The sequence below is a fragment of the Diorhabda carinulata genome, chromosome 2 (genome assembly GCF_026250575.1).
Source record: "Diorhabda carinulata isolate Delta chromosome 2, icDioCari1.1, whole genome shotgun sequence".
Classification (NCBI taxonomy): domain Eukaryota; kingdom Metazoa; phylum Arthropoda; class Insecta; order Coleoptera; family Chrysomelidae; genus Diorhabda; species Diorhabda carinulata.
This window is the reverse complement of record NC_079461.1, coordinates 28,042,819-28,068,050: the sequence shown is the minus strand read 5'-3', so window position 1 is coordinate 28,068,050 and position 25,232 is coordinate 28,042,819. Positions and strand designations below refer to the sequence as shown.

The following is a 25,232-nucleotide window of genomic DNA, read 5'->3' as shown; positions in this document are numbered from 1 at the left end:
CTGTTCTCCCAAGAACAAATACTAGCTGCAAAGAACTCATTACATCATTTATGAAGTATTGAAAAAATGAATTTCCAATATGTAAAATCTCCATTGCGTAAAAACTGCACAAAGAGCACAAATGAGACTAAATTTTTAGATAAAATATACATGATAAGAAGACACTATTTGAAATAAATTGATAGTACGAAGTTTGTTTGAAATATTTCCGACCCAACAAACATATAATAGTTACCTCATTTCTCCTCACAATAGGCGATTACATAGGAGATAACGTCCTTGCCTTTTAAATTTTGAGATTAAGAAACAGAAAAAAATTGCTAATGGCCAGATCTGGTGAATACGGTGGACGAAGGACGAAGGTCAACGAAGTCGAAGTGCAGTTCGTGAATGTTGCGATCACTGAAGTGTGTCGTACTTTATTTTTAATCAAATGCGGTGGTTTTTTCGTATTTTTCCCTTTCCGTTATCAAGCAATGATGCGGGACACCCGTTTATGTTTTCTCCTTTTAGAAGAAACAAGATAAACAAAATTCCATGACTATTCCAAAATCCGGCCGATAAAAGTACCTTTTTCGAAGAAAGTTCACCCTTTCCAATCCACTATGTTGAGTATTTTTTCATCTACAGTTATAAATTGAATGCGAATTGGGTCCAAAGTCAGCAAATGCGGCACACAATTCTTCAGTCGGTATACGGCAAATGCATTCTTTATATGCAGATAGCCTCTTCAATACGGTGGTTATTGTAGTTTTTGGTTGTTAGACAATTTGATTGGTTTTCATTCAGCTGCTCAAAATTTTACTACAGTAAATGATAGTGCAGAGTCTCCGTACCTCTCTTCCATTTGCGTAGACGTATTGTCTTTCAGAAACAAATATTTCATGACAGCTGAATACTGAATTTTTTCCTTTTCCAAAAAATGTTCACAAACGATTCACATATACGATTGTAATAAAAAAAATAAGCATTGGAAATGGCTGAAATTTTAGTGAGTATCAAGGCATGTGCAAATATGTTCCTCAACATATATAATGATGAGGAAACTTTTCAAATAACTCTCGTAGAATAATTTATCGTTTCCTCAGTTTTTTTACATATATATTTATTTATTATTAGGCGGAATAAATATATGACTACCAGGAGCAAAGTCAGAATATACAAGACCTGTGTGGGATCAGTAATGACATAACGCGATAGAGACCAGAGCAAAGAACACCATAACTAAGCAACTTTTAAGAACTACAGAAATGTGAACGCTGAAATCAATAGCAGGACATACATAATACGACCACAAAAGAAATGATGAAATAAGGTAGGTATGTGACATCCAGGATGTAGTGATATGGGCGAGAAATCGGCGAAGGGAAGGAGAGACCACGTGGACAGAATGTCAGATGAGTGGTTGGTAAAAGTTGCAAAGGAAGAAAAACCGAAAACATTCGGACCACCTACAAGATGGTATGAAAGCTGGTGTTCATCATCCCAGCTGCAGCTAGGCAACCATTGATGCAAACACAGGACTAAGTTCTAAAGTACGATAAAGAAAAAGAAGATATTTATTGTAATAATTAACCTAAATGAAAATGTTTCATTTTAATTTGCACCTTTTTTTATATTCTCTTAATACCTATACTATTTTTAAAGGCTAGTTACATATTCGGTTTAAGCGAGCATCGATTTTTATACAGTACGAACTATATGTATTAATCAGCAAATTGCCGTTGCAACACTGCAAGATATTCGGGTCCACTGTCGTAAATATGAGAGTTTAATCATAAAAAATATTTCAAAGCAGGAATCCAATTAATCTCAATTGGACAATACTATAGGATATCATTGTCCATTCCATTTTCAATAAATAGATGTGACATCAACGTAATGTAGAATGTGAGAAAACGAATGATTTTACCACTGTTGTAGTAATATTGGTCATTTCCCCAAAAATATCCGTTTATTGGAAAAAATGTTTGTTCAGTGATTCAAGAATCGAAGTGTCAATTTATTAATTAATCTGCCAAAATATGTATTACAGAGAATTACTGAATCAAATTATTTTGATTGAAACAACAATATACGAAAGTGGAATTACGATTTTTTATTCCTAGAAATAGTCACCTAACTATTTTATCAGTCTAATTCGTATATTCCTCAGTTTATTTATAGATTGTGAGACATGAATTGATAACTTACTAGGGCTGCTACTTAAGTTTTGACGTACACAAATAAAAACAAATATTTATTAATTGGATATAGCTTTAATGTTTTTCAAAATATTCTTCATCAAGATCAATAGACTTTTGTATGCGTTCGAATCATAGAGGTACCTCCAAAACATGTGGGTTGATCTGCGGGAATAAGAAGAAATCATTGGGTGTCAAACAAGGAGTGTATGGCGAGTAATTCATTCAACTCAGTAAGGTTTTTCCGAACACTTCTGGTGAACAAATGATAGTGTACCATTCATAATTGAGTGTTCTACGTTGCTCTAATGGAAACGGTGGTGACATGTCCAGCGACCATTTCCTTCGTGGGCGAACAAATTTGTTGGATTTGACTCGTTTTGAACGACCCATACAGTAGATTGTTGTTTAGTTTCGGGTTCATATGCATAGATCCCTGATTCGTCATGATTCTATAGACGTCTTTTGAAGCGATGCTATTGATTTTTTTCAGAATTTGTTTGTATCAATCGACACGAGCTTGTTTTGAGTGATTGTCCAATTATGTAGTATCCAACGAAAAAAAATTTTTTACACACACTATCGATGTTTTCTGGTACAACAGCCTTATATCGAAATGCGAACACGATTGAATTCGGAAAACCAACGAAAGACAGTGGCTCGAGATGGTGCTTCATCACCGAAAGTCGAAGCAAGTTGATCAGAGCTCTGCAGTTGGTTTAATCCAAGTCGAAAGTTATAAAAAATCGTCACAAGAAATTGTTGAGGATTTAATCCCATCTTTTGCCAAAATGATTGTTTCAAGTATCTGTGAACAACTCAAATAAATAAAGAACTCAACTTTAAGATGGTAATTTGACATATCCATATCAGTGTTGCCATATCTCAAAACTTGAGTTGTAGCCTTCGTACATAAACAGTTAATTCAACATTAGAAACATTTCAAAAGATTTTATAAAACGTCAATCATGTTAATCAAAAATTTATCAGGAGCAGAAGAACAAAATTTGAATGAATCAAATATTTTTTATCGATAGCTTTTACTTCCAACTTTTCATTTAGTATTTAAATTGAAGCTAGAAAAACACTGTATTATTAATAGTATCACTATTTGTAAATTTTTGTTTTACCTACTAATTAGAATAATTGTCAAAACAAAAAAATATGTTTATGTGCATTTTTCTCAAATATTAAAACAAAAATCTAAACTATTTTAAAAATGAATGTTATTTTCAAGAGTCTGTTTAAAATCAAAAAAAAAACAAACACTGGGAAGCGCACAAACAGGAGATACGAAAACCGCCGCTTTGACCAGGCAGCACGATTTAATTAGTTTTGATCAAACTTTTCCAATACTGTGGTTTGCAATTTATAACACACTGTCCTTGAAACAAAGAATATACGTTACATTGAATTATGTCCGATTGATACAACCTTCTAAAGTGTTAATTCTAAAGAAATTCTAACATATTTTGCATAAAACCGATAACTTTTGCATATAATATTTGATTATACGTTCATAAGATTGACATATTGTTAGAATGTGAACAAACCGTCGAAACCTAGCAACGCGATCAACTGGATTAACAATCAAACATCTCAAAATTATATTATTATTGCAAATCTAATTGTTTAAGGACAACATTGTATATTTGAAATAAAATCACCAAAGGAAAAAAACAAGACTGTTTTTAAAATGTTCGTATAAAAATTTGCGGACTCTTTGGAAGTACGAATTCAATTTAGGTAAAAGCAGGGAAAGTCAAAGTTTATAGTCTCAATTTCGTATTATGGAGAATAAGCTTTCAGCCATTTCAGCCTTTCTAAAATGTTTTGTAATTAGATATTGCAGGTTTCGAAAAAGACTTTTAGTGACAACTGAGATAATCTCCGTATTCATTCTTTTTTCTCAGCGATACTTTTAAAGTTTATTTGAAATTAAATTGAGAGAAGTTTGTTTGGGACTATAATAAATATCAAATAAAATTCTCAATTGAAGTAGAGAACAATTGAGGTTATTCATGGATCAAAGTAAATATTTGAAACTATTGGCTTATTTTTTCGCATATTGAGTTGAAAATGATTTTATAGAGTTTGGGACTCATTCTGTGATATTTAGAATTAACGCCTATATTGATAACTTTTTTTCCATGGAAATGAGGATTTATCGAATAATGAAATTATTTGCTTACGACCTGACAGGGCTCGAATCTGCAGTGGGAATGGCTGAATATAGACAATCTAAAACCTTAATAGCTGAGACAAATCTCTTAGACTACAGCTAAGAAGATGGGAGGTGAATACTCCAGTATGAAATGAAAGAGGAAACTAAGATACGCATCATCCGCAACTGTTAAACTCATATAAACAAACGGAGAAAAGCCTATGATTTGACCTAGTGGCTCTCAGCATAGCGACGCTCTGAGTATTAATCATCTATATAAAGGGCGATAATAGAGATTCCAAAGAGGTTTGTCACGAAACTAAAAACGAAAACGCCCCACATTACATTACAACATGTAAATAATTATTTTATGTATACTATTATTGATCATGATCTATTAGTAATATTATTTGTGAAACATAATACTCTAATCATGTGATTCCTGTTGAACATGCTGTGGAGTCACAGGGTTTATCAAATAGATAATGAAGATATACATCTATTACCTAGAGTAATGAAAATAGGCTACGAATAACAACGGTTTTTTTCTCTAGAATTTGAAAGCTAACCTACAGTGCGCAGAAACGTAATTCTTAACCTCACTCCTCTGCTTACAGCGATTGGAACTATAAGAAAAAATAATGAGCTACAGACTAACGTTTGATATGAAATGCCACAGGATTTAATAAGTTTCAGCCACAAATTCAATACAGTAACAAAGGCAACTACAAACATTATTAGACAGAAAAGAATATTATTAAATGGTATACAGGCGAATGGAAAAGAGAGGAACTGGGGTATGATAGTACGGTCTTCGAACCAAGCAAACTGAAAGCTTGGGAAAAGGCTAATTTAATATCACTAAGAAATAAAGGAAGCAGAAAATAATGCTCTTATTGGAGAGCCAAACAGCCATTAAAGTACGACGCTCATCTGCAATCAATTCTGAAATGATTTGGGAATTGGTACACACTAGAAGAATAGAATGGGATAGCTGTTAAATATGTTAAATTTCTGACTAACTTTCATGTAATACAATATTGAAAGAAATAGGGTGATAGAACAAATAAAACATTGAATAATTGGAACAACATAGTAAGTCTTAGATAAGTGATCACACTATTTCCATTCCATTCTGTGAATGGAAACATCTATTCACAAATTTGCAGAATGCAAGAAAACTACAGTACCTTAGGGCAAGATACTTGAATAAAGCAAAAGGATTTGCCTAAATTTGAAAAGATAGATTTCTTCAAAATTATTGAAGGAAACAACCATACCAGGCTTGTTATTTAACTTTTGAGATAGACAAATAACAAATATTTATAATGGAATATGGCTCTATTGTTGTCCAAAATAGTTAAGGTCAGTAAGCATGCGTTTGAACCAATTGTCAAAGCATTGTTTCAATAGCGACTGAGGTACCTTTAAACCATGTGATTTGAACGCATCAACCGCTTGACCTTGCAATTTATTTTTACTAGAAATAACTGGATGCCAAATAAGATGATGGCGGATGATCCATCAATTTGATGTTTTAACTGTTCCAAAACGTGTTTGATTGAAATGATGTGTGAGAACTTGCATTGTCGTGATGGATAATAGTTCGTCTTCTTAAAATGAATGCAAGTGGAGCTAATGCCCAAGTATGCGTCAATTTCACGGTATATCACATGACGATCTTGTAGTATCAGTTTATGCACAGCATCGTTGGTACAACGTCGATTTTGGACGACCTTCAGCCTGTAGCGAAGTGCAACCACGATTGAATTCGGAAAACTAGCGAAGCACGGTAGCACACTATGGTTAGGTAAGGTTGATCGACACACTGCTTTTGGTTTAATTTAATGTTTCAAATATCTGTGAACAACTCAAATAGAACTCGAATGAAAACACGTTCTGGGTACGTACACCATTAAAAATGTTTATGATGGTAATGTCAGATTTGACATTTCCACTACAGTGTTTTTATATGTCAAAACTTAAGAGGCAAGCCTCGTAGGCATTGAATGGTGGAGGAGACCTTTGTGCTCTTTTTATATACATAGAATATGATAAAGAGTAGTTAATTATGAGTTAAAGTTGTATGCAAGCTTATATATTTTTTATATATCATACTTGAATTAACGCATGTTTTATATATTTGAATGAAATTTGAAAGTTTCTACATACCGAATCTCCTTTTTCTCCCTTCTCTCCTTTTTGTCCAGGATAACCTGGTGGTCCAGGTAAACCAGGTGGTCCCATTAATCCAGGAGGTCCAATATCACCATAATCACCCTTCTCGCCTTTTTCACCAGTTGATCCCTAATTTTTTCAAGATAGAATATGTCAAGATTCATTACTATCAACTTTATTTGGTATGTGAATAGTATAAACTTATACTTATATATCCAAATAGTATAATGAATGTACAATGTAAGACTGAAAACTGAAATTTATCCGGTTTAATCTTATTCAAAAATTATGATGAATCTAAGAATATTTGAATAGATTTTCATACTCTCCTATTTCATATATTTTGTCTTCTCTTTTTCTCTGTTTTGCGATCGACGCGATTAGTTAATCTTATTTTTTTTCTCATTATAAATATAAATGTATCAATAAATATAAATGGAAGACAAACAAGGTTTTCCAAGTTCTTTAAATAATAATCCTCGATAATCGTTAAGTCATCAATAAGCGTGAAGAACTTATACTGATCACATTTGTATTGATATACAACATATGGGCAAATGAAAGATAAATATAACAACCCAGGTATCACCAAATCACCAAAAATATTATATCAATATTAATAATAAAACAATATAATAGAGTATAACATTTCACTAAAAATTTTGGGAAGTAGATGCTAACAAAAAATGTTGGCAGTACATTATATCGATCTAATTTACAGCCACATTCTTACTTACCGGAAGTCCAGGAGGTCCTTGAAGTCCAGGTTCTCCATTTAATCCAGAAATACCAGGAGGACCCATAACTCCCGAATCTCCTTTAGGTCCTTTGAAAAATATAGTTTTATTATGTTGCAGACAATATTTAATTGTTGGACTGGGGCTTACTGAAGTTCTGGACATAGTTATGAGGTGCGAGAATATAGATATACAGAATATTCAAATCTTTTAATCTACTAATAGAAAGATTACTAGAATTTCGGTACAAATAAATAATACGCTTACCGCAAGAGAAAAGTAAGGGAGTACAATTATGTTACCTCGCGAAAACGATTGTAGTATTCATATATATTAAACAATGTTATATTACACTTTTTTGACATAATTCGTGATACCCTATAAGAATTCAATACCTGAAAACCCAGTAAACCCTCTAAAGCCTCTTTTACCCTTAATACCTGGTGATCCCGCCGTCCCCTTCTCTCCAGGAGCGCCTTTAGATAGCACATTTTCATTTAGGCCCTATACAATCCACAATTACTCATTAGATACATAGCTTCAACTTTTGGTCTTGAATGTAAAACACATAAACTAAAAATCATGCCTGGAACTATTTACAAAAACAAAATTATTAACACATCAAATCTACAAGATAAAACATTGATCAATATGTCCTCGGTGAATGAAAGTTTTTTATACACCATTTTTGTTGTAAGATTTTCCTTTGATGTCAAAATATATTTTTATTTTTTCTCTCCTACGTCTGAAAATATTTAGTGGTTGTTAGAGAATATTTTAGGTGCAGTAACAATGTGAAACGTTGTTTGTAATGATAAAATAGAATTTTCTTTTCGAGATTTCCTACTTTAATTGGTTCAGTAGTGTACAGTTATAATTATTTTTAATTATTATTGTCGTTTAAAACATCCTATGTTATGTGTTATAAATAGTGTGTATCTCATAATAGAAAGTCATGACCTTGAGTTTCTGCTCGTTTTGCACGGTATTCACCATGTTCAGACCCGTGTTTCATAATATAGGTACATATCGATGGATGCAAAAATCCATTTTATTTTGCTTAATTAGCTTCAAAGAGTCCAAAAAATTTATTCATTGTAGTTTCTGCTCCATTTTAAGTGAACTACCATGATTAACAGACCTCCCCTTATGTTTTTTATTGTAATCGGCTGTTTTGCACCCCCTGTACGACCACCTTTACATATCGCATTCTAGTTTGTATGGAAAATGGGAAATAGTCACCATAATGTCCTATCTGAATGGTTTTTTTTTGGGTGCAACGTGCTCAATCAATATCTAGAATTTTTTTTCATTGTTTGAAAAAACTCAAATTTTGTCCATTGTTAGAAGTTATTAGAAACAAATTAATGGAGTGAGCTCAAAATTTGATATAATGAGATAATATTTCAAAAATATATACAGGTCAAGTCAAGATAAACGTCACATACTTTTACCATATGTAGAGTTCCTTAGAGAGGATATCATGAGGCAACTAAAAAATGTGAAAAATTTTAATTGGCTAGTGTTTATATAGCTGATTTGATTTTTTATTTTTTTTTTCATGATTTAGTACGTTACTATTAAGCATCCGTTTGGTATCACCTAAACTTCCCACTTGTTCACTGTTACTTTGTATTGTCTCTAAGGGCAAAATCAATTGTTTTTAAATATTAAATTACTAGGCAAAAATCGCAAAAAGGCGAGCGATATGAGATTCTCCGTCTGATAATAGAAGGGAGGATCGAAGGAAAACGGTCGGTCGGCCGTAGACAAAATTCTTGGCCGAAAGATAGCTTGGACAGACGTCTACAGAAATTTTCAGAGCTGCGGTTTCTTGGGCGACAATAGCCATTTGGATCGCCAACCTCCGCAGAGAGATAGTAGAATAATAAATTAAATTGAATGAAAAGTAAAACCTCTTGTATGTGTTACTGCGTGTTGATTGTAAATGATTCGAATTTTATGTCAGATAATAATATATTGTATCAACTGCACTAAATAAAAATAACGATCAATTCTAAAAAGATTGACGTTGACCGTTTGACGTTTCTCGATATTTTATAACCATTGTAATCATGAATCGTTATTTATGTGGACAAGAATACATATTTCTTCTCTGAGTATCTACGTTACGTACTATTATGTTAGATTTGGTAGAGCTTTTGTTACTGTCATTTGAAATGCTACATCAGTTTTTGACCACAAATTATGCTGACATAATTTTTATTTATGGGTTCTGTTTCTGTTTTTAATCATTTGTGAGAAAATGGTACATTTCCTAGTGGAAAAACAGAACGACGTGTAAATAGAGCGCCGGAGGATGTCATTATTGACGCCTACAATAAGAAAAGTAAGTCGAAAACTTAATATTAATCAATCACAGGTAAATTGAGTTTCACAAAAAACCCATTTCAATCATTCCAAGTGCAATTTACAGGAAACGGGATAAATAATTCCCGTAACTCACATTATCACATGACCAATTAGTACGTCGTCACTTTTTTGATGGTCCTTTTCGAGTACAGGTCTATTTCGATTTTCTACAAAATGTCTGGCCGAATTTGTTGCACATTTTCAGAATTTCGGGCATCCCCTCAATTTTTACTGGCAATGAGAAAACATCTATATAATGTTTATAGAAATCCCTTGATTTTAATCCCGTTGATTACAATATTTGGGGACGATCGAAGCAACTAGTTTAGTCATAAAATTTAATGACTGATAACAATTGCTTGATATTATATTTTTTGTAATATTACAAGCATATTTTGATCCCCAAAGGAAAGAAGTAATTTAATGCTGGGTTCCACTTCAAGAAACTACTTTGAATTCTTTTTATTTTGTTCCAATTACTGTATTTTTTTTAGCTTTTATTTATGTGTTATAGCTACATTATTGTAATTTTGTAATGCTGTCTCATACATTTACTTACATTATTTACACACTCTACAATATAATAATACAATATAATAATATTTTAATAATTTTTTCACGACGACTATTTATTTAAAATTGAACTCACTGCGCTACATAAACTTATTTATATACCACAAATAGAATTCTACAAAGTTCTAGAACAAAAAAAAAGCAGAAGAAATGAATAAATAGACTTTTCTGGAAATTATTTAGAAGAAAGAATAAACAGTTCTAAGAGAACCGATCAAAGGCTCTTCCGCCATTTATAAAACATGTTAAAGACGCCGCACGATTTCTTCAAATTTTAAAATTCCATTGTAGTTGGACAGGGCCGACCTAAGGATCCATTTCGCGAGCTTGGTCATAACCTAATTTTATTTATTGTTTGTTGCTTGTTATTGTTATTTGTTACTGTTTTTTGTTGTTTGGATTTTGTTATTGTAATTCGATACAGATTGTCATTTTAGTTAAAATACGCTAATTTTGTTTGAATTAATACCTTATTACGTTAGAAGACATTACGGTTCTTCTATTTTTGGTAAAATTTCATTGTTCACTAAAAAGTGAATAAAAATGCCACAACTTTATCATTAGTTTAGTTATTTATGTAGCTTGAAAGTCACTTATTGCATTTAAAAAATATGTTATACAGGGTGCAATATTCAATACGAATCCTAAAACTGATTTCTAGGTTCAACTTATACCAGTTGAATTTGTGTATTGCATCATGAAAAAAATTAAAAAAAAACAAATGACCTGTGTAAACACTATAGCCAATTGAAATTTCACAAATCACTTTTTAGTAGCCACATGATATACTTCCTTTGCGACTTTACGATATATGGTAGAAGTATGTAAAGCTGCTCATGACTTACCCTGTATAAAAATGTGATTTTTGATGAGCTCTATCCGTTGGATCGAGGACTTATTGATCGATGATGTAAACGCTAAAATAATTCGGCCACAATACTTGTTTACTTCTATGATGATACGAGTATATAGATTTATAAAGGTTTTATTGAATATTTGATAGTGTAGGAAATTAGAGAACTGAATGTAAAATCGTCATATGTAATGCCTACACTATAGTTATTCATTATTAGTTTCCAAAATAAGTAATTAGACTACGTCGTCAAAATATTTACTTCTGGAATAATATTAAATAACTAATCGGGACATTAACTTAATTAAAAGCCTTTTGTGTCTACTATTTTAGACAATTCCAACAGAAATCTAGTTCTATATCACCACAGTGAAACTCCTATTTATTTTTAATTAACAAATGGCTTCATAACTTTACACGGGTTAGTGAAATTCATTATCTTCTCATTATTATTTTGTATAATCTCAAAAAAAATTTATTCAGTACATAGAATATTTTTGTGTATTTTTTCAATCAGAAGGTAATGAAAATAAAATTTACATCTACGTGGAAAAAATATAACATATACAATTCACATTCACAATTTCTGACACTAACATCCAATAATTTTTCTAGTAAATTCGCTTTAAAACGAGAGTTTGCGTAAATCGTGATCCCACCAGTTGTAAAAAATCTTTGTTTTGTTTCGTGTTATAATTTTAGACATAAGGTCTTAATTAATCTTAGTTAATTCTTTCATCTTGTAGAAATAGTTGATGGATATAAAAAAATCAATTAGACACTAATACAGGATGAATTATTCATAAAATGAGAGAAACTTAATTGCGACATTGGCTATCTGAAAAGGGTATTGTAGTCCTGTGATGTTGCAATAATATAGAATTTGAGGCAACCATAAAAGTGATGTACTATGGTAATTTCTAAATAAATTCACTACATTATCGCCAAAAGGGCGTCTAATCACGGTATTAAATAAAGATTTTTGGCTGACAGATCAATACTATAATTACTTATTTGGACCGACAGACAAAAAGATACGTGGCAAGCCTCAACGTAACATCTAATGTCTGATACGTGGATTTGAAAATCAAATAAACCCACTGTTTACTATTAATACCAGCAATCTGATTGAGTTTAATGCAACAAAGATCCAGGCTGGCACTACAGCCTAGGATTTGGCTCTACCTGGACATAAAATATCCTCACCGTCACCGCAAATTGGCTTAATTGATGTTGAGGCTGGAAACAATATGTCATGGCCGAATTAGCTGAGGCAGCTTCACAAAAGTTTAGAGCCCTCTTCAAGACCAAAAAGCTATATACTCCACGACAAATTCTAGTTCTCCTCAAGGTCCAGATTCTTCCATCTTTGGAGTATTGCTCGCACATGTGAAGCTCGGCTCCCAACGATACCTTAAGGATACTTGACTCAATACAGAATATAACAATTCGACTTACAAGCGATCCAGAGTTGATCAGAAATTTGGACAGCTTAGAGCATAGAAGAAAGGTAGCTGTAGTGACTTTGTTTTACCGATACTATCTCGGCAGATGCTCTTTCGAACTGTTTAACATAATTCCACCTAGAGCAATATTTGCAAGGCCAGTAGAACACCGAATTCACTTGCAAACGCCTAGAGCGTCAATTTTTCAGGGCTCCTTTCTATGGAGAAGTTCGAACCTGTGGAATCAGCTACCAAGGCACGTCTTTCTCGAACACTACATCCGACAGTTTATATCCACAGGCATCCCCACACGGTAGGCACCCCTCGAACTACTTGAGTGTAATATGGTTTATCCTCTTAACTACACTGTCTAATGTGAATTCCACTACCCAAGTTACCGTCTTCATAGATCGAAGTTCAATATATTTTACTACCAAGTTTAGTTACTGGTAGTAAACAGTGTATTGAATACCACTGAGTGAAAGTATATTTTGTTTTAGATGCAATTTTGAATGGAAATGTCGCAATGGTAGCGACGAAATTGACATTTTCAGTAATTCGATTGATAGAAATCTATGATCTCGTCAACCTGATCATGATCTGAATGTTCCGAAATCAATTCGAATCACGTTCATTATTGTTTGGGAACTCGTCGTCGTCATATCCTTTCTACACTTTCTGGAACTTGAATTTATTTTCCCACCTTGAGTGGTTGTTTACTATAAATTATCATAAGTAGCGTCATTGACAGTTCACTGAGGTTCGCGATTTTTATATTTTTCGGCATTTCAGCATAAAAATAGCTTAATGGTATTGAAATTCAGTACAAAATCCGTGTGATTGGGTAAATCGTTGATAACTGTACAATAATCATTATTAAACATCTAAAATCTATTATACAACTAAAAATTAACGCTGAAAAACATTGTCGAAATTAAAATCTCTTATTGATAAACTTTTAAATTTGAAATTTCTACCGAAAATTGACCGGTACGTTCGGGAATTGTGATCTGAATCTCGTTCTGGGTTAGGATCCGCAATCAGGTGTTAAGTAATCTACCTGAATCAGGGTTATATTTTCCGAAAAATTTTCAAATCGTTTCAATAAGGACTTTGAATCATTACTTTATCACAAAAATTTGGAATTTTTTCAGTATCTACAGAAGTACATATTATTTTCTTTGTACATGACTAATTCCATTAAAAGTTTCTACCCTCACATATTTTAAAATTTTTATTCACAGACCATTCCAGACAATTTATTTTAAATAATATTGGTTTAATAACATATTTACATTTGTGATTTGAAAATTGCAAGCACATTTGTAGTGTTATTATAATCTGGACCACATCTCTCTACTCTAGTAGATTAGTTTTTACTATACACCATTTCAACGTTCCACAGTAGTTGAATTGGTGAGAGAGAAACAATGTAAAGAAACAATTTTTTTTTCACGAAATTTTCTCCTATTTATTAGTGTCTTAAATTTGTTTTGTGAATTATATATGTTTAGATAAAAAATAAACTACCAATAATAAAACATACTTACAGTTCTAAATAGTAGAACTAAAAAAAAATGTTAATTTGTGTTAAATGGTAAACTAAGCAGGGTGAGCAGATGAAAAATAACTGTGCTTTATTAAAATAATATAGTATTAGTCTAATGACCCTGAAAAATAAAGTAGAATTTATCTTTTGTTATAATATATACCTATATTAGAAAATGTTGATAAATGAACAATTAGATCTCATTTTCTTTTAAATTATCAAACATTAAACGTTCATGATATATCTAAAATTGTTTCAATAATGGATATGAAGATGGTCCCAGAAGTATCCAACATAACACACATAAAAATTTTGGATAAAAATATATTCATTTTTCAACGTAATGTCCTTTTACACTTTTCCCACCGATGTTCGATACCGTTTTTATAATAAGAATTGTCAATGCGGCAAAGGAAGATCTCTTCCTTTATAACGTTGCAATGAGTTTTCAAGATAGTTAATGAAATTTATCTCACACGCATCTCAAAAAACCGACGCCATGACCTTGCCTGCATATGGAACGGTCTTTGCCTTCTTTGGATCCCGTTCTCCCTAGTCAATTGTTTCGACTGTTCTTCCGTTTTTGGTGTGAAGTTTTATCCATGGCTATGAAATGACGCAAAAATTTGGCTTTATTTCTGTGAATCATTGCCAAACACTCGATGGAAACATATTCACGACGCTGTTTTTGTTTCATTGTGAGCCAACTCAGCACCCATCTTGCGCATAGCTTTCTCATGTCCAAACTTTCAGTTAATATGCGATGTAACGTACTTTTTGGAATGTCTAGTATGACTGATAGCTCGCGCACTTCGAGTTTATGATCATCCAGTACCGTTTCGTTGATTTTCTTCAACATTTCTGGAGTCAACAACTCATTCGTCGCACGGCTTGGAATATATACTCAATATATAGTGTACTTTCTAATACAGTGATTTTTTTCAAGCAACTACCGCCATCTCCAGGTCAGTCAGTTACTTCTGGCACCATCCTCGTAAAAGATGGAGATATCACTTAATTGAAATTAAGATATTATTCACCACTTAAAACATTTGTTATGTTAAGAAATTATTTACTTATTGACTCATCTCTGTTGTAACTTTGTCGAACCCTTGAAAGATGAATTAATCAATTTAGAAAACAGCGTGTTATGCGTAATTCATTCAGTACAATGTATTGGACAAAAAAAAACATAAGGAAGAAAATGAAATAGCACACAGATTTGCTAAAATATGAACGGATAATCCTTCGTAGGACCGGAAACCTTTCATGAAATCAACTACAAGACAATAGAGAAAATACTACGAAAGAATTAATTGTGTAAAGCTTTCGTGGCTGTCTTTCATTACTTGAATGTTTTTTGGGCTATTAAATCGTGCTCGAAAATAACAATTGCTACTTGACGTCGAATGGCTATTTCCACGAGACAGCTCTGACATTTTAAACGTTTTTCGGAGTTATGATTTAGAATTTACTCACATTTAAATGAATTACATTATCTGGCTCATAGAATAAATACCACAGATTTGTTATTAACAGTTACTAGTGATTTCGCACCAATTAGACATCAACCCTGGAGGAAAGTATTACATATAATAATTATCCAAACGTTCAATTATCGGAACCGGTTTTTGTTATTTGGAATATGATAAATTCAACAAAATTAGATTATCTTTCTCAGAAAATCTATAACAGAAGCCATCATTAATTATTTTTCAGAAACTGCTTCGTTACAGATTTGTATCTGGTTCAAAAGTTTGTGACTGTTGAAATTAGACGTTGGATACGTATTGGTTTACTTAGAACTTTATACCTAATTTGTTCGTTGCATTTGATTCTGTGAAAATTGTTTTTTCAGATCTTCCTCCTCCTTATTGTATATAAAAAAATAAAAATTTTAGACTATCCAAGCCACATTAGTTCAGATAATCGACTCTCTAATATTTATTATATCATAGAATTAGAATTTGTTGTCTGAATTTAATTATTCAAAGTATAAATATACAGTAAAAATTGATTATTATATGGGAAATCCTATTGATATTTTTTCAAAATATTGATCGTTATTAAATTTGATAATCGATAGTTGGAGTAGTGCTTGCAAAAAATGAATATATACTCTGCAAAATTATAAAGAATATATTCATTCAATCTAACATGCAGGTTGCAGCAAAAAGTCTATGGTTTACCTAGCAAAGGTCAATGAAGCACAGCTTAACATAAGTATCAATGAAAAGCAATTCAATCAGCATTATTTGACATGCAATACAAGATCATCATTTGAAGCTATGCAATGAGATGAAAATCATATAGGTAGAATGTCGATAATGTCTTGATTTGATAACGGATGTGATTAAATTTCAAACATTTCTATAAATACGAATGCTCGTTGACGGAAGAGTGACAGCACTTTCAATACAGTGATTAAATTTTTAGTTTCCGCTATTTCATCTTTGAATATTTTATCGAAATTTAGTAATTAAATTAATCTCAATGCTCATATAAAATAAACTATTTGGTTGTTGAGTAAATATTAGGAACAGTATTTCGAATTCCAAAAAATAATTACAGAATCCATGAAAAAGTTACGTGAATATTAACTGAGATTGCTCTGTTCCATGGAATGATTTGTAATTGGTTCTCTGCTTTTAAAAGTGGCTCTCATTAGAATTGGTGGAATAAAAGTAGGTGAGAAAGCAAATGAAGTAAATAATGTTACTGAACGGGTATAACATATTTTGCATGAAAGATTACATATGATAAAGAGGTGGGTGTCGCAATTGCTTGATGTGGATTAGATACTCGCATTAAAAAATGGAACGAACAATTTTTCGATAATTTTAAACAAAATATAAGTTGATTTTTCCATCCCCAAAATGAACCTGTCCATTGCAAAAATATTAGACAAAATGCGGTACGATCTATTCCTTCATCCGCCATATTTATCTGATCTGGCTTTACCATATTCTGTTCCAAAACTCGACTGAATGGCTTGGAGAAAAGCCACATATAAAGAGATTAATACAGAGACAAATACCTATTTTGCTGGATGATTATTTTTTGGCATGGTCTTAAAAAATTGAAAGCTCGCTAGATTAAGTGTGTAGACACGCAAATTATGCTTGAAAATGAAATATTGATTTCCCAATAAAGTAATAATTTCATTGCAAAGTCACTCTTTCGTCAAATTTCCTCTTATAGTGATAATACTCAATTTTTGGAAACTTTTATATGGTTCATTTGACAATTAATAAAAATAAGCTAATAATCATGACATTGCTGTCCAATATATTTTAATTTTGAATCCTATTAAGTAAGAGTGATCGATAAGAATATTTTACATAAGATTTTCCAAATTATCTATAATATTAAATTCTATTGTTATAATGATTTCATAGAAAAATTTTCTCCTCAATTTTCATATATAATTTCACAAAAAGTTGGCAATTATAAGTTCACTTTATACGAATTAACGCCCAAAATGGTCACCCCATGTCTCCAATTCTTCTGGAAAATGTACAAAATCTCAGTTGAATTGAATATAACTGAACGAAAATTGGAAACAAGAAATGATGAAAAACCTTAAAAGAGTTGATTTGAATCAATGAATTATCCTCTATCACGACCTTCCGAAACTAATATGAATTTCTGCAATAAATGGAAAAAGATTCAACAATAATGTATATGTTTCTGGTAAACCACGGATTACCCAAGATACATGGGTAAAGTTCTAAATATAACTAAAGTCGTTCATGTTTCAGGCTTTACTTGAGTGAACAGTATTCCATTCTCTTTCCTTTGAGTAAAGTTAGGGGTACGAAAAAATAAAAAGGCCATAAATGTTCGAAAAACATATTTAATGGAAACAAATACTTGGAGTTACAATACTTCCCAATTGTTTCACCTTTACATTTGTTGGCCATGCGTTCAGTCTTTAAGTTACATGATTTATATCCCTAACCTCCTCAAATTGACTGTTTTTTGCAAGTTGACGTCAACTTCGATGAAAAGGTGAAGGTGCCGGTACGTGGTTATACGCGTATATTTGTAATGTCCATGTTAATAGTGATAATTTACAAATTCTGTAAGATATGAAATATGTAAATTTTTCAATGTTTGTTTCAAATATTGGAAATCTTTCAAATACCCATTTTTCTAAATGTTTATCGTATATTGTAATTGTTGTAAACTTGAAAAATTTTGTAAAGTTAAGAAGCAAGTCAATGTTTACTTTGAAATATCCATATTCCGATTTACATTTTGAAGGAACAACATCAACTGTGAAATTGATGTCATACAAAATGTGTTTCTAATTATTGAAAATTCTGTTAAATGTAAACAATTTTTTTCTAAATTTTTTCTCAGGCGGTACAAAATAATTGATTAAAAAATTCTATATCGCTGAAAAGAAAATAATGTTTTAAAAAAAATAAGGCACGCATCACCCAACCATCATCGTTGACGTAACCCCTACGAAATATAAATAAAAGCATAAGTATTTCCAAACAAAAATCTGTTCCCTAATTTTCGCATAATTCACTTTCCATAATGTGAAAAGTTAATCCGTTATTCACCTTTTGGTAAGTGTAATCGTATATTGATTCCATGAATAAGTGGTATCATTCATCATCCCTTAATTTAATTGAATGCTAGTCGTCTCTTACTTACTAGGATTCAACAGTGTTATTGAAAAACTAGGAAATTAATACTGGAAATGGAATTTTGAAAAATCAAGACATTATAGGCCTAACAAAGGTGTACGGTACCTTTTTCCCTCGCCTTCCCCTTGCTCCTTTTTCTCCAGGAGCTCCTGGAGGTCCTATTGGCCCTGGTTCTCCTTTATCACCTTATAAAATATTTTTTGGAGTGTTAAATTAATACAGTACAGTTAATCGTTCTGGAATATCGCACCTATTTATTACTTTTCCATTTACTACTATTTTTAATAATATTATAAAATAAAAAAAGTTACCTGGTGGTCCCGGAGGACCAGGAGGTCCTTCAATAATGCCTGTAGGGAATTGATCACCAGTGAGTGTTGTTGTGAGCCCTCTTTCACCTTTGTCTCCTTTGTCTCCCTGAAACATATAAATAAAAATTTTGTAAAAAGACCAGAAATATTAATATTTTTTTTCAAATTAGTAGTAAGCTATACATTAATTCTGTAATAGATACAACTTCAATAAAATTATTTGAATTATTGCCAAGTGAAATTTGGAAATTGTCCTTTGTCATCGTGCTCTTAAAGAGAAAGAATTATTAGACGTTTTGAACTATTTTGTGGAGATTCTCAGTTACATAGAAAGGGATTCTCATTCTATTAAGATATATTTCTTGCTCTTGAAAATTTAGAGAAAAATTTCTTAATCACTTGAAAACCGATGAAAATGCTCCTTTAGAATAGAAAAGAATTTAAAAGGGTGAATGTGAGAATAAAATAAAATAAATATTTTATATAGATGACTCCCAATATCAAAACAGCAGAATACTCAACAAGTGAAAAGATAATCATCTGGATAACATATTTTCTATGAATCGGGCCAATTTGACTTTTATGAGAATTCTATGTAGTGCTTTGCGTCTGTGATTCCCTAATTGATAAATATATACGCGTGAATAAATGTTTTCTGTGTAAGAGAAAATCGTATTTCTCACACATCTATCTATGTCATCTCCGGCACTATCCATCGATGAATGGAGATATTCTCCAAAGCTAGATTTTATGTAACAGATCTTTGAATAATTGCTCAATTGCTTTTATCAAAAAATAGTCACAGAAAAACATTCACAGACAATATGAAACATCTAATTTCAATCTTGTTATTTCTCATATACAGATGATGATAATCGAATTTAGGACTTTCATAATTTTGTGTCGCAGATTGTTTCTCTCCTTTAAGTCTTTGATTTTTCATGTCAAAGTAACTCATTGGAAAGATTATTTTTTCTCACCGCTCGTTATGAATAGTATATACTTGGTACTATACTCACATCCAACTTCCATGAGAAACAAATCAGCGCTCCGAAAACATTGTATTGTATACTCTTTCACTTCAATTAATCAATTTTTCCCCTACAGAAATCCAAAAGAACATCGCAATCAAGTAGCAATTGTGTTTTTAAATTTAAATCAGTCAGATTTTTCCCAATCCATAATTAGCGAGACAATACTCAATCTTACAGTTCTAGAATACTAATTTTGCATAAACAAAAATTATTGTTTGTTATAAAAAATATAATTTTTCCATATCCAGAATCGATGTTTCCTGGACTTAAAAAGTATGAAATATCGAGAAAGTCTTTACCCTTTACCGCACATTACAGAGTGTTGAAGTTGTATTTTATTTTAGTCCTGCTGATCGGGCCTTTGCTAACTTTGAAAAGGAGTACAAAATGCAGGAAGTCCTTCCAAACCCACAGGAATATTTTTATATATTTCCAAGATACCTGACTGTCCTAAAAGTTGGAAATTTATTACTCGAAAATTGAAATGAGAAGTTTATAAAGCCTTCAGGCCGGTGGCATTTTGCTTTTGTAAATGAAGAATGGTAATCAGAAACTCTCAAACTCTATAATGTTGTAACGGGTATATTTCAAATATTTTTATTTGAAAATCGATTACAGAAAAGTAGAAAACTTAGCTAACAGAAATTCAGATGTTAAATGGTTAAGCGTCTATAAGAAATATGTAAGAGAAAGATACTGATAAAGGGCTTTGTCTAGTCTCAAAGTCCTATCAAATGCGAACCTTTTGTAACAATTTCAAAGCTTCTGTTCAAGAAATTTCATGTAAAATGAAAATAAGATATTTATCTATTGAAAGAATCGAAAAATAACTTGGAAAAGGACTGATAAAATCAGAAATTCAAAATAAACTTTTATTATGAATTGCGCTCAGACTCTGCATGAAAGTGGATGACAAAGTAGTGTATACACACTGATATAAAAAAAAGTTTGAGTATTTGAATGAATTCATCAATTCATTAAAGAAAAACTCTTCAAATGATGTAGGAATTACGTTATAACATTTAGACATGTGGATAAAATAATGAATCTGCTCTCCGATGACATTATGCGACAATAATTTTTACAGCTATCTACTGCCACCTGATTAAAAATTATGTTAGTCACAAAACGTTTCTACATCTCGTAACGACAATTTTGAACTTACTGGGATACCGGATTCACCTTTACTGCCATTTCTACCTGGCATACCCTGCGAGGAAAAATATAAAATACAAATTGTGACTAACCACAAGATGAATATAATGATTACAAAATAAAAAGTGTCTCACAGGTAAACCAATATATCCCGGTAGTCCTGGATATCCTGGAACACCCATAGTACCTCTGTCGCCCTAAAAGTTCAGAATTGATGGAAAAAATGCTTTGGGAATATTAGAATTGGGTTAGCTTCAAATCTAAGTTGTTTGGTCAATTGTTAACATGAAAATATAAGTTTAACATTTTATGACTATATTTGAAAAATGTTGAGCATTGCATTTCTGAGAAACAGTGTTAATAAGTTGAAATTGCCGAAAACTACACCAAAACTCATAATTTATACTTTTGATTCTCTTAGTTCAACTTTGTTCTCTGAAGACGATAGTTTGATTATCGAAACTCCCGTCGTACATTATAGTTGTGAGTGATGGTGCAGTGGTAGTAAACAGTGTGTTATGATTCCAGCACTTTTCATTTCTCGTTCTAATTATGAATCGTTCTCAGAGTTGTAATTATTAACATTCAATATTCAAATGAATCAATATTTCTATTTTAGCTGTAGATGTTTTCAAATATTTCCTGACAAAATAAACTGTTAATTTGATAAAGATTCAAAATAGAGTCATAAAACATCAATTGTTTTCTAAAATAATATATAAAAATAATTCAGATAATGTAATAATCATCTTTAAATTGTAATGTACTTTTATACCAATGTTATTTTACCTTTGGTCCAATCATTCCGTCCAAACCGGGAGGCCCAGGTGGACCCATAGGTCCAGGATCTCCACGTTCACCTGGTGGACCTGGTTCTCCAGTCATTCCCTGCCGACCATCATGTCCAGGCATACCTTCAGATCCTGGTGGACCAGGTGGGCCCGGTGGTCCCGGTTCTCCAGGTTCACCCTATAAATTACGTGAAAAGTAAAGCGCATAAGATATATCATATTTCATCGTTGGAAATGAGATAATTATAGGAAATTGAAATTGACTATATCAAGAACGTAAAACCACCAAGGAAACAATCTACTTAAGCTTAAATTGCTTACATATGATTAGAATATAAACAGGAAGATACAAACACGTTGTAGAAATATGAATTTCTTTCAAGTCAAATTAAAATTTTATGTCTAAACAAGTATTTTTGGTTGGTTAAATACGAAAATAATAAAATATACGAGGCTATCTTTGAAATTGTTGAATTGGTCTTCTTCTTAATAAAATGGTTAGTTAGTACCAAAATAAATGTAGGAGACAAATTGAGTTGAATGGTTTGTTTATCGGCTCTCATAAAATGTAGGTAAAATTTGTAAAACAAATAATTATATTTAACATTGGTAAAGTTATGATTTTGTTAATTCAATTCGGTTTCGATGCATTGTAACTACTACTCATGTTAAAAATGGTATGCGGTGCTGTTTCTGACGAAATAAGAGAATTGATTCTTTATTTGCATTAAAAAAGGGAAAAAAAGTTTTCAAGTTCTCTGTCATTGTTAACAAGTCAAGATATACCGGTTTAAATATCATAAAAAGCGAGATCGTAGGCTCAAAGGCCAAGACCAAGACCGTATTATTCCAAAATGGAACTTTAGAAAGAAGCAAGTAAAGCAAAATCGGCATGCAACGATCTAAAAATATTATTAAATAATGGAGACACAAAAAATATGTGAAGAACAGCTTGTAGTAAAGCACCCAAAGAAAGTTTTAAAACTTACAATGTAAGGTTATTTCTCTTCTTTTTATTCGCCTTCTAAAGCAGTATTTTGTAAAATAGTTAAAAGAATACAAATTATGGTCTCTTGATTGTTGAAACTAGTAAGTAGTAAAGTATGGTATGTTATATAAATTTGGTGTTTCAAATTGAATTTAATGAATGTTCTATGTATATATATTGTGACGGAACCATAGCCGAACATCATCTAATGGCGTCAGTCATAAATCAATTTAGAAACTAGAAACTATTGAAAAAATGCTGGGTAACCAATAAACTATTATCAAGATGTGTCTGTACGAAGAAGTTCGCTATTACTAGGCCCTTCTTCCCTGTTTAAAACATATATAAGACATGCTATCATTAGTTGAATATTGGAGATATGTGGCGAGTGACAGGAAACAATTATAAACTGAAGTGATTGTTAGAAATGTAATTGTGATCTAATGAAGGATTAAGTTTGATCTAGCAATTTATTTTTGATCGGCAGGAATAATAAAGGATCATTGGGTACCAAACAAGGACTGTACGGTGGACGACCCATCAATTCGATGTTTTGTCGGTACAAAAACTTTTTTGTTTGAACTAATGTTTGATAGCTCGCATTGTTGTGGTAGAGAGTGATTCGTCTTTTGCGATTGGTTTCCCTTATTTTTTTCCAACTCTTCTGGCAAATAAATCAGAATCAAAATGCTTCGTGCACGAACAACTTTTGTTGGATTTGGCTCGTCTTCAACGACCCTTACAGTCGACTGTTGTTTAGTTTCATACAAAGATCAATAATTCGTCGCCTGTCACGATCTATAGACGTATTTTGAAGTGCCGCTTTTGAACTTTTCCAGCATTTTTTTGCACTAATCAAAATGATTGATTTGATTGAGTGATTTGTCAAATTATGCGGTATCTAACGCGAAAAAATATTTTTCTCAGTGATGCAATATTGAATTTATGCGAATGGAACTAATGCTTAAGTATGCCTCAATCTTACGGTATGTCGCATGACGATCTTCCAATATCAATTTATGCGCAGCATCGATGTTTTCTGGCACAACAGCCGACTCTGGACGACCTTCACTAAATTCATCCTGCAGCGAAGGGCGACCACAATTGAATTGGGAAAACCAGCGAAACACGGTGGCTTCAGATATTGCTTTATCAACAAAAGTCGAACGAGTTGATCGGCACTTTGTTGTTGGTTTAATCCACATCGAAAGTCTTAGAAAATCATCACACGAAAATATCGCAATTCTATTTGCACACGTTCTAAGTAACATCATCATTAAAATTGTCAAACTGTATTTGTAATTCAATTTTCTCAAGCTTTCCTTTTATTATTTGATCACCATATTCATGTCCTTAATACCTGATATAACTGCTTTGTGTCACTTGTTTTATAATACTCATACATCATAAAATACCTTTCAAGTGGTGAATATTGATTTTACCTTCATTCAACTTCACAGACGAACCTATTCCAAATATTATGTTGAGCACAGAATATGATGTACAGGCAATTTATGGCTCTAATTAAATTTTCCGACGTTGATAGCAAATAAACGCAAAAGTTATGATATGGCACCAATGACCAAATGCTGCCAGCAGATATTTTCGGACGTATAGGACCAAAACAAAAAAGCAATTTACTCAGCTATAATTTTTGATATGTTTCCCTTTGTTATTACACAGATTTTTGTTGTAGTTTCTACAAAATTGTTTATAAGGTATTAAATGTAAGAGAATTAGCCATCGTATTCTTACAACACAGTTTTGTTAATTTATTTTGATAATATAAGAAATAACCGTCCTTTAAACACTCGAAATGATTGTATTGATTTTATTTGTACGATCCCCAATGATTATTTTTTTTTCATTTTATTTTGAAGTATATTTGTTCGGTATACCTAATATTTGCTTAGAATTTTCTAATATACCGGTTAAAGAGATGAAAACGGCCTCTGGCGATGGATTCTGCGTTTCTGTTGAAGCAATGAAAATATGAAGTTTGTGCCGTAAACATAGCAAAATAACTTCTACTTTTTGACCAACTATTTTTATATGTATACATTAATATGATGCATTCATGATGCTTTCCAGTAATTTTCTACCAATATTATTCATATTTCTCTGAACCAGCTCGTTCTTTAGGTCTAAGGTGTCTGTATATGTCTTACACAATTTATTATATTCATGTAATTCATAATATCGTGACGTTTCTTGGGCAAGATTCGTGGATGAAGGTC

General features: G+C 31.9%; 1 protein-coding gene across 12 annotated transcripts in view; it reads right to left on the bottom strand.

Moving 5' to 3' along the window:
* The window catches only part of LOC130904180 (collagen alpha chain CG42342), a 434,425-nt gene that overhangs the window by 31,079 nt on the left and 378,114 nt on the right, over positions 1-25,232 (bottom strand). For 5 of the 12 annotated variants that reach the window (XM_057816794.1, XM_057816795.1, XM_057816796.1 and 2 more), the window contains 4 exons: positions 22,006-22,185; positions 19,028-19,133; positions 7,263-7,351; positions 6,520-6,654 (listed from right to left, as the gene is read on the bottom strand). In XM_057816794.1, coding sequence (XP_057672777.1) covers positions 6,520-6,654; positions 7,263-7,351; positions 19,028-19,133; positions 22,006-22,185 — 510 coding nt within the window. Of the gene's footprint in view, positions 1-6,519; positions 6,655-7,262; positions 7,352-7,702; positions 7,767-18,821; positions 18,902-19,027; positions 19,134-21,226; positions 21,272-21,350; positions 21,414-22,005; positions 22,186-25,232 lie in introns of all 12 variants that reach the window. The other 7 variants (XM_057816792.1, XM_057816793.1, XM_057816797.1 and 4 more) reach the window with 4 other exon arrangements.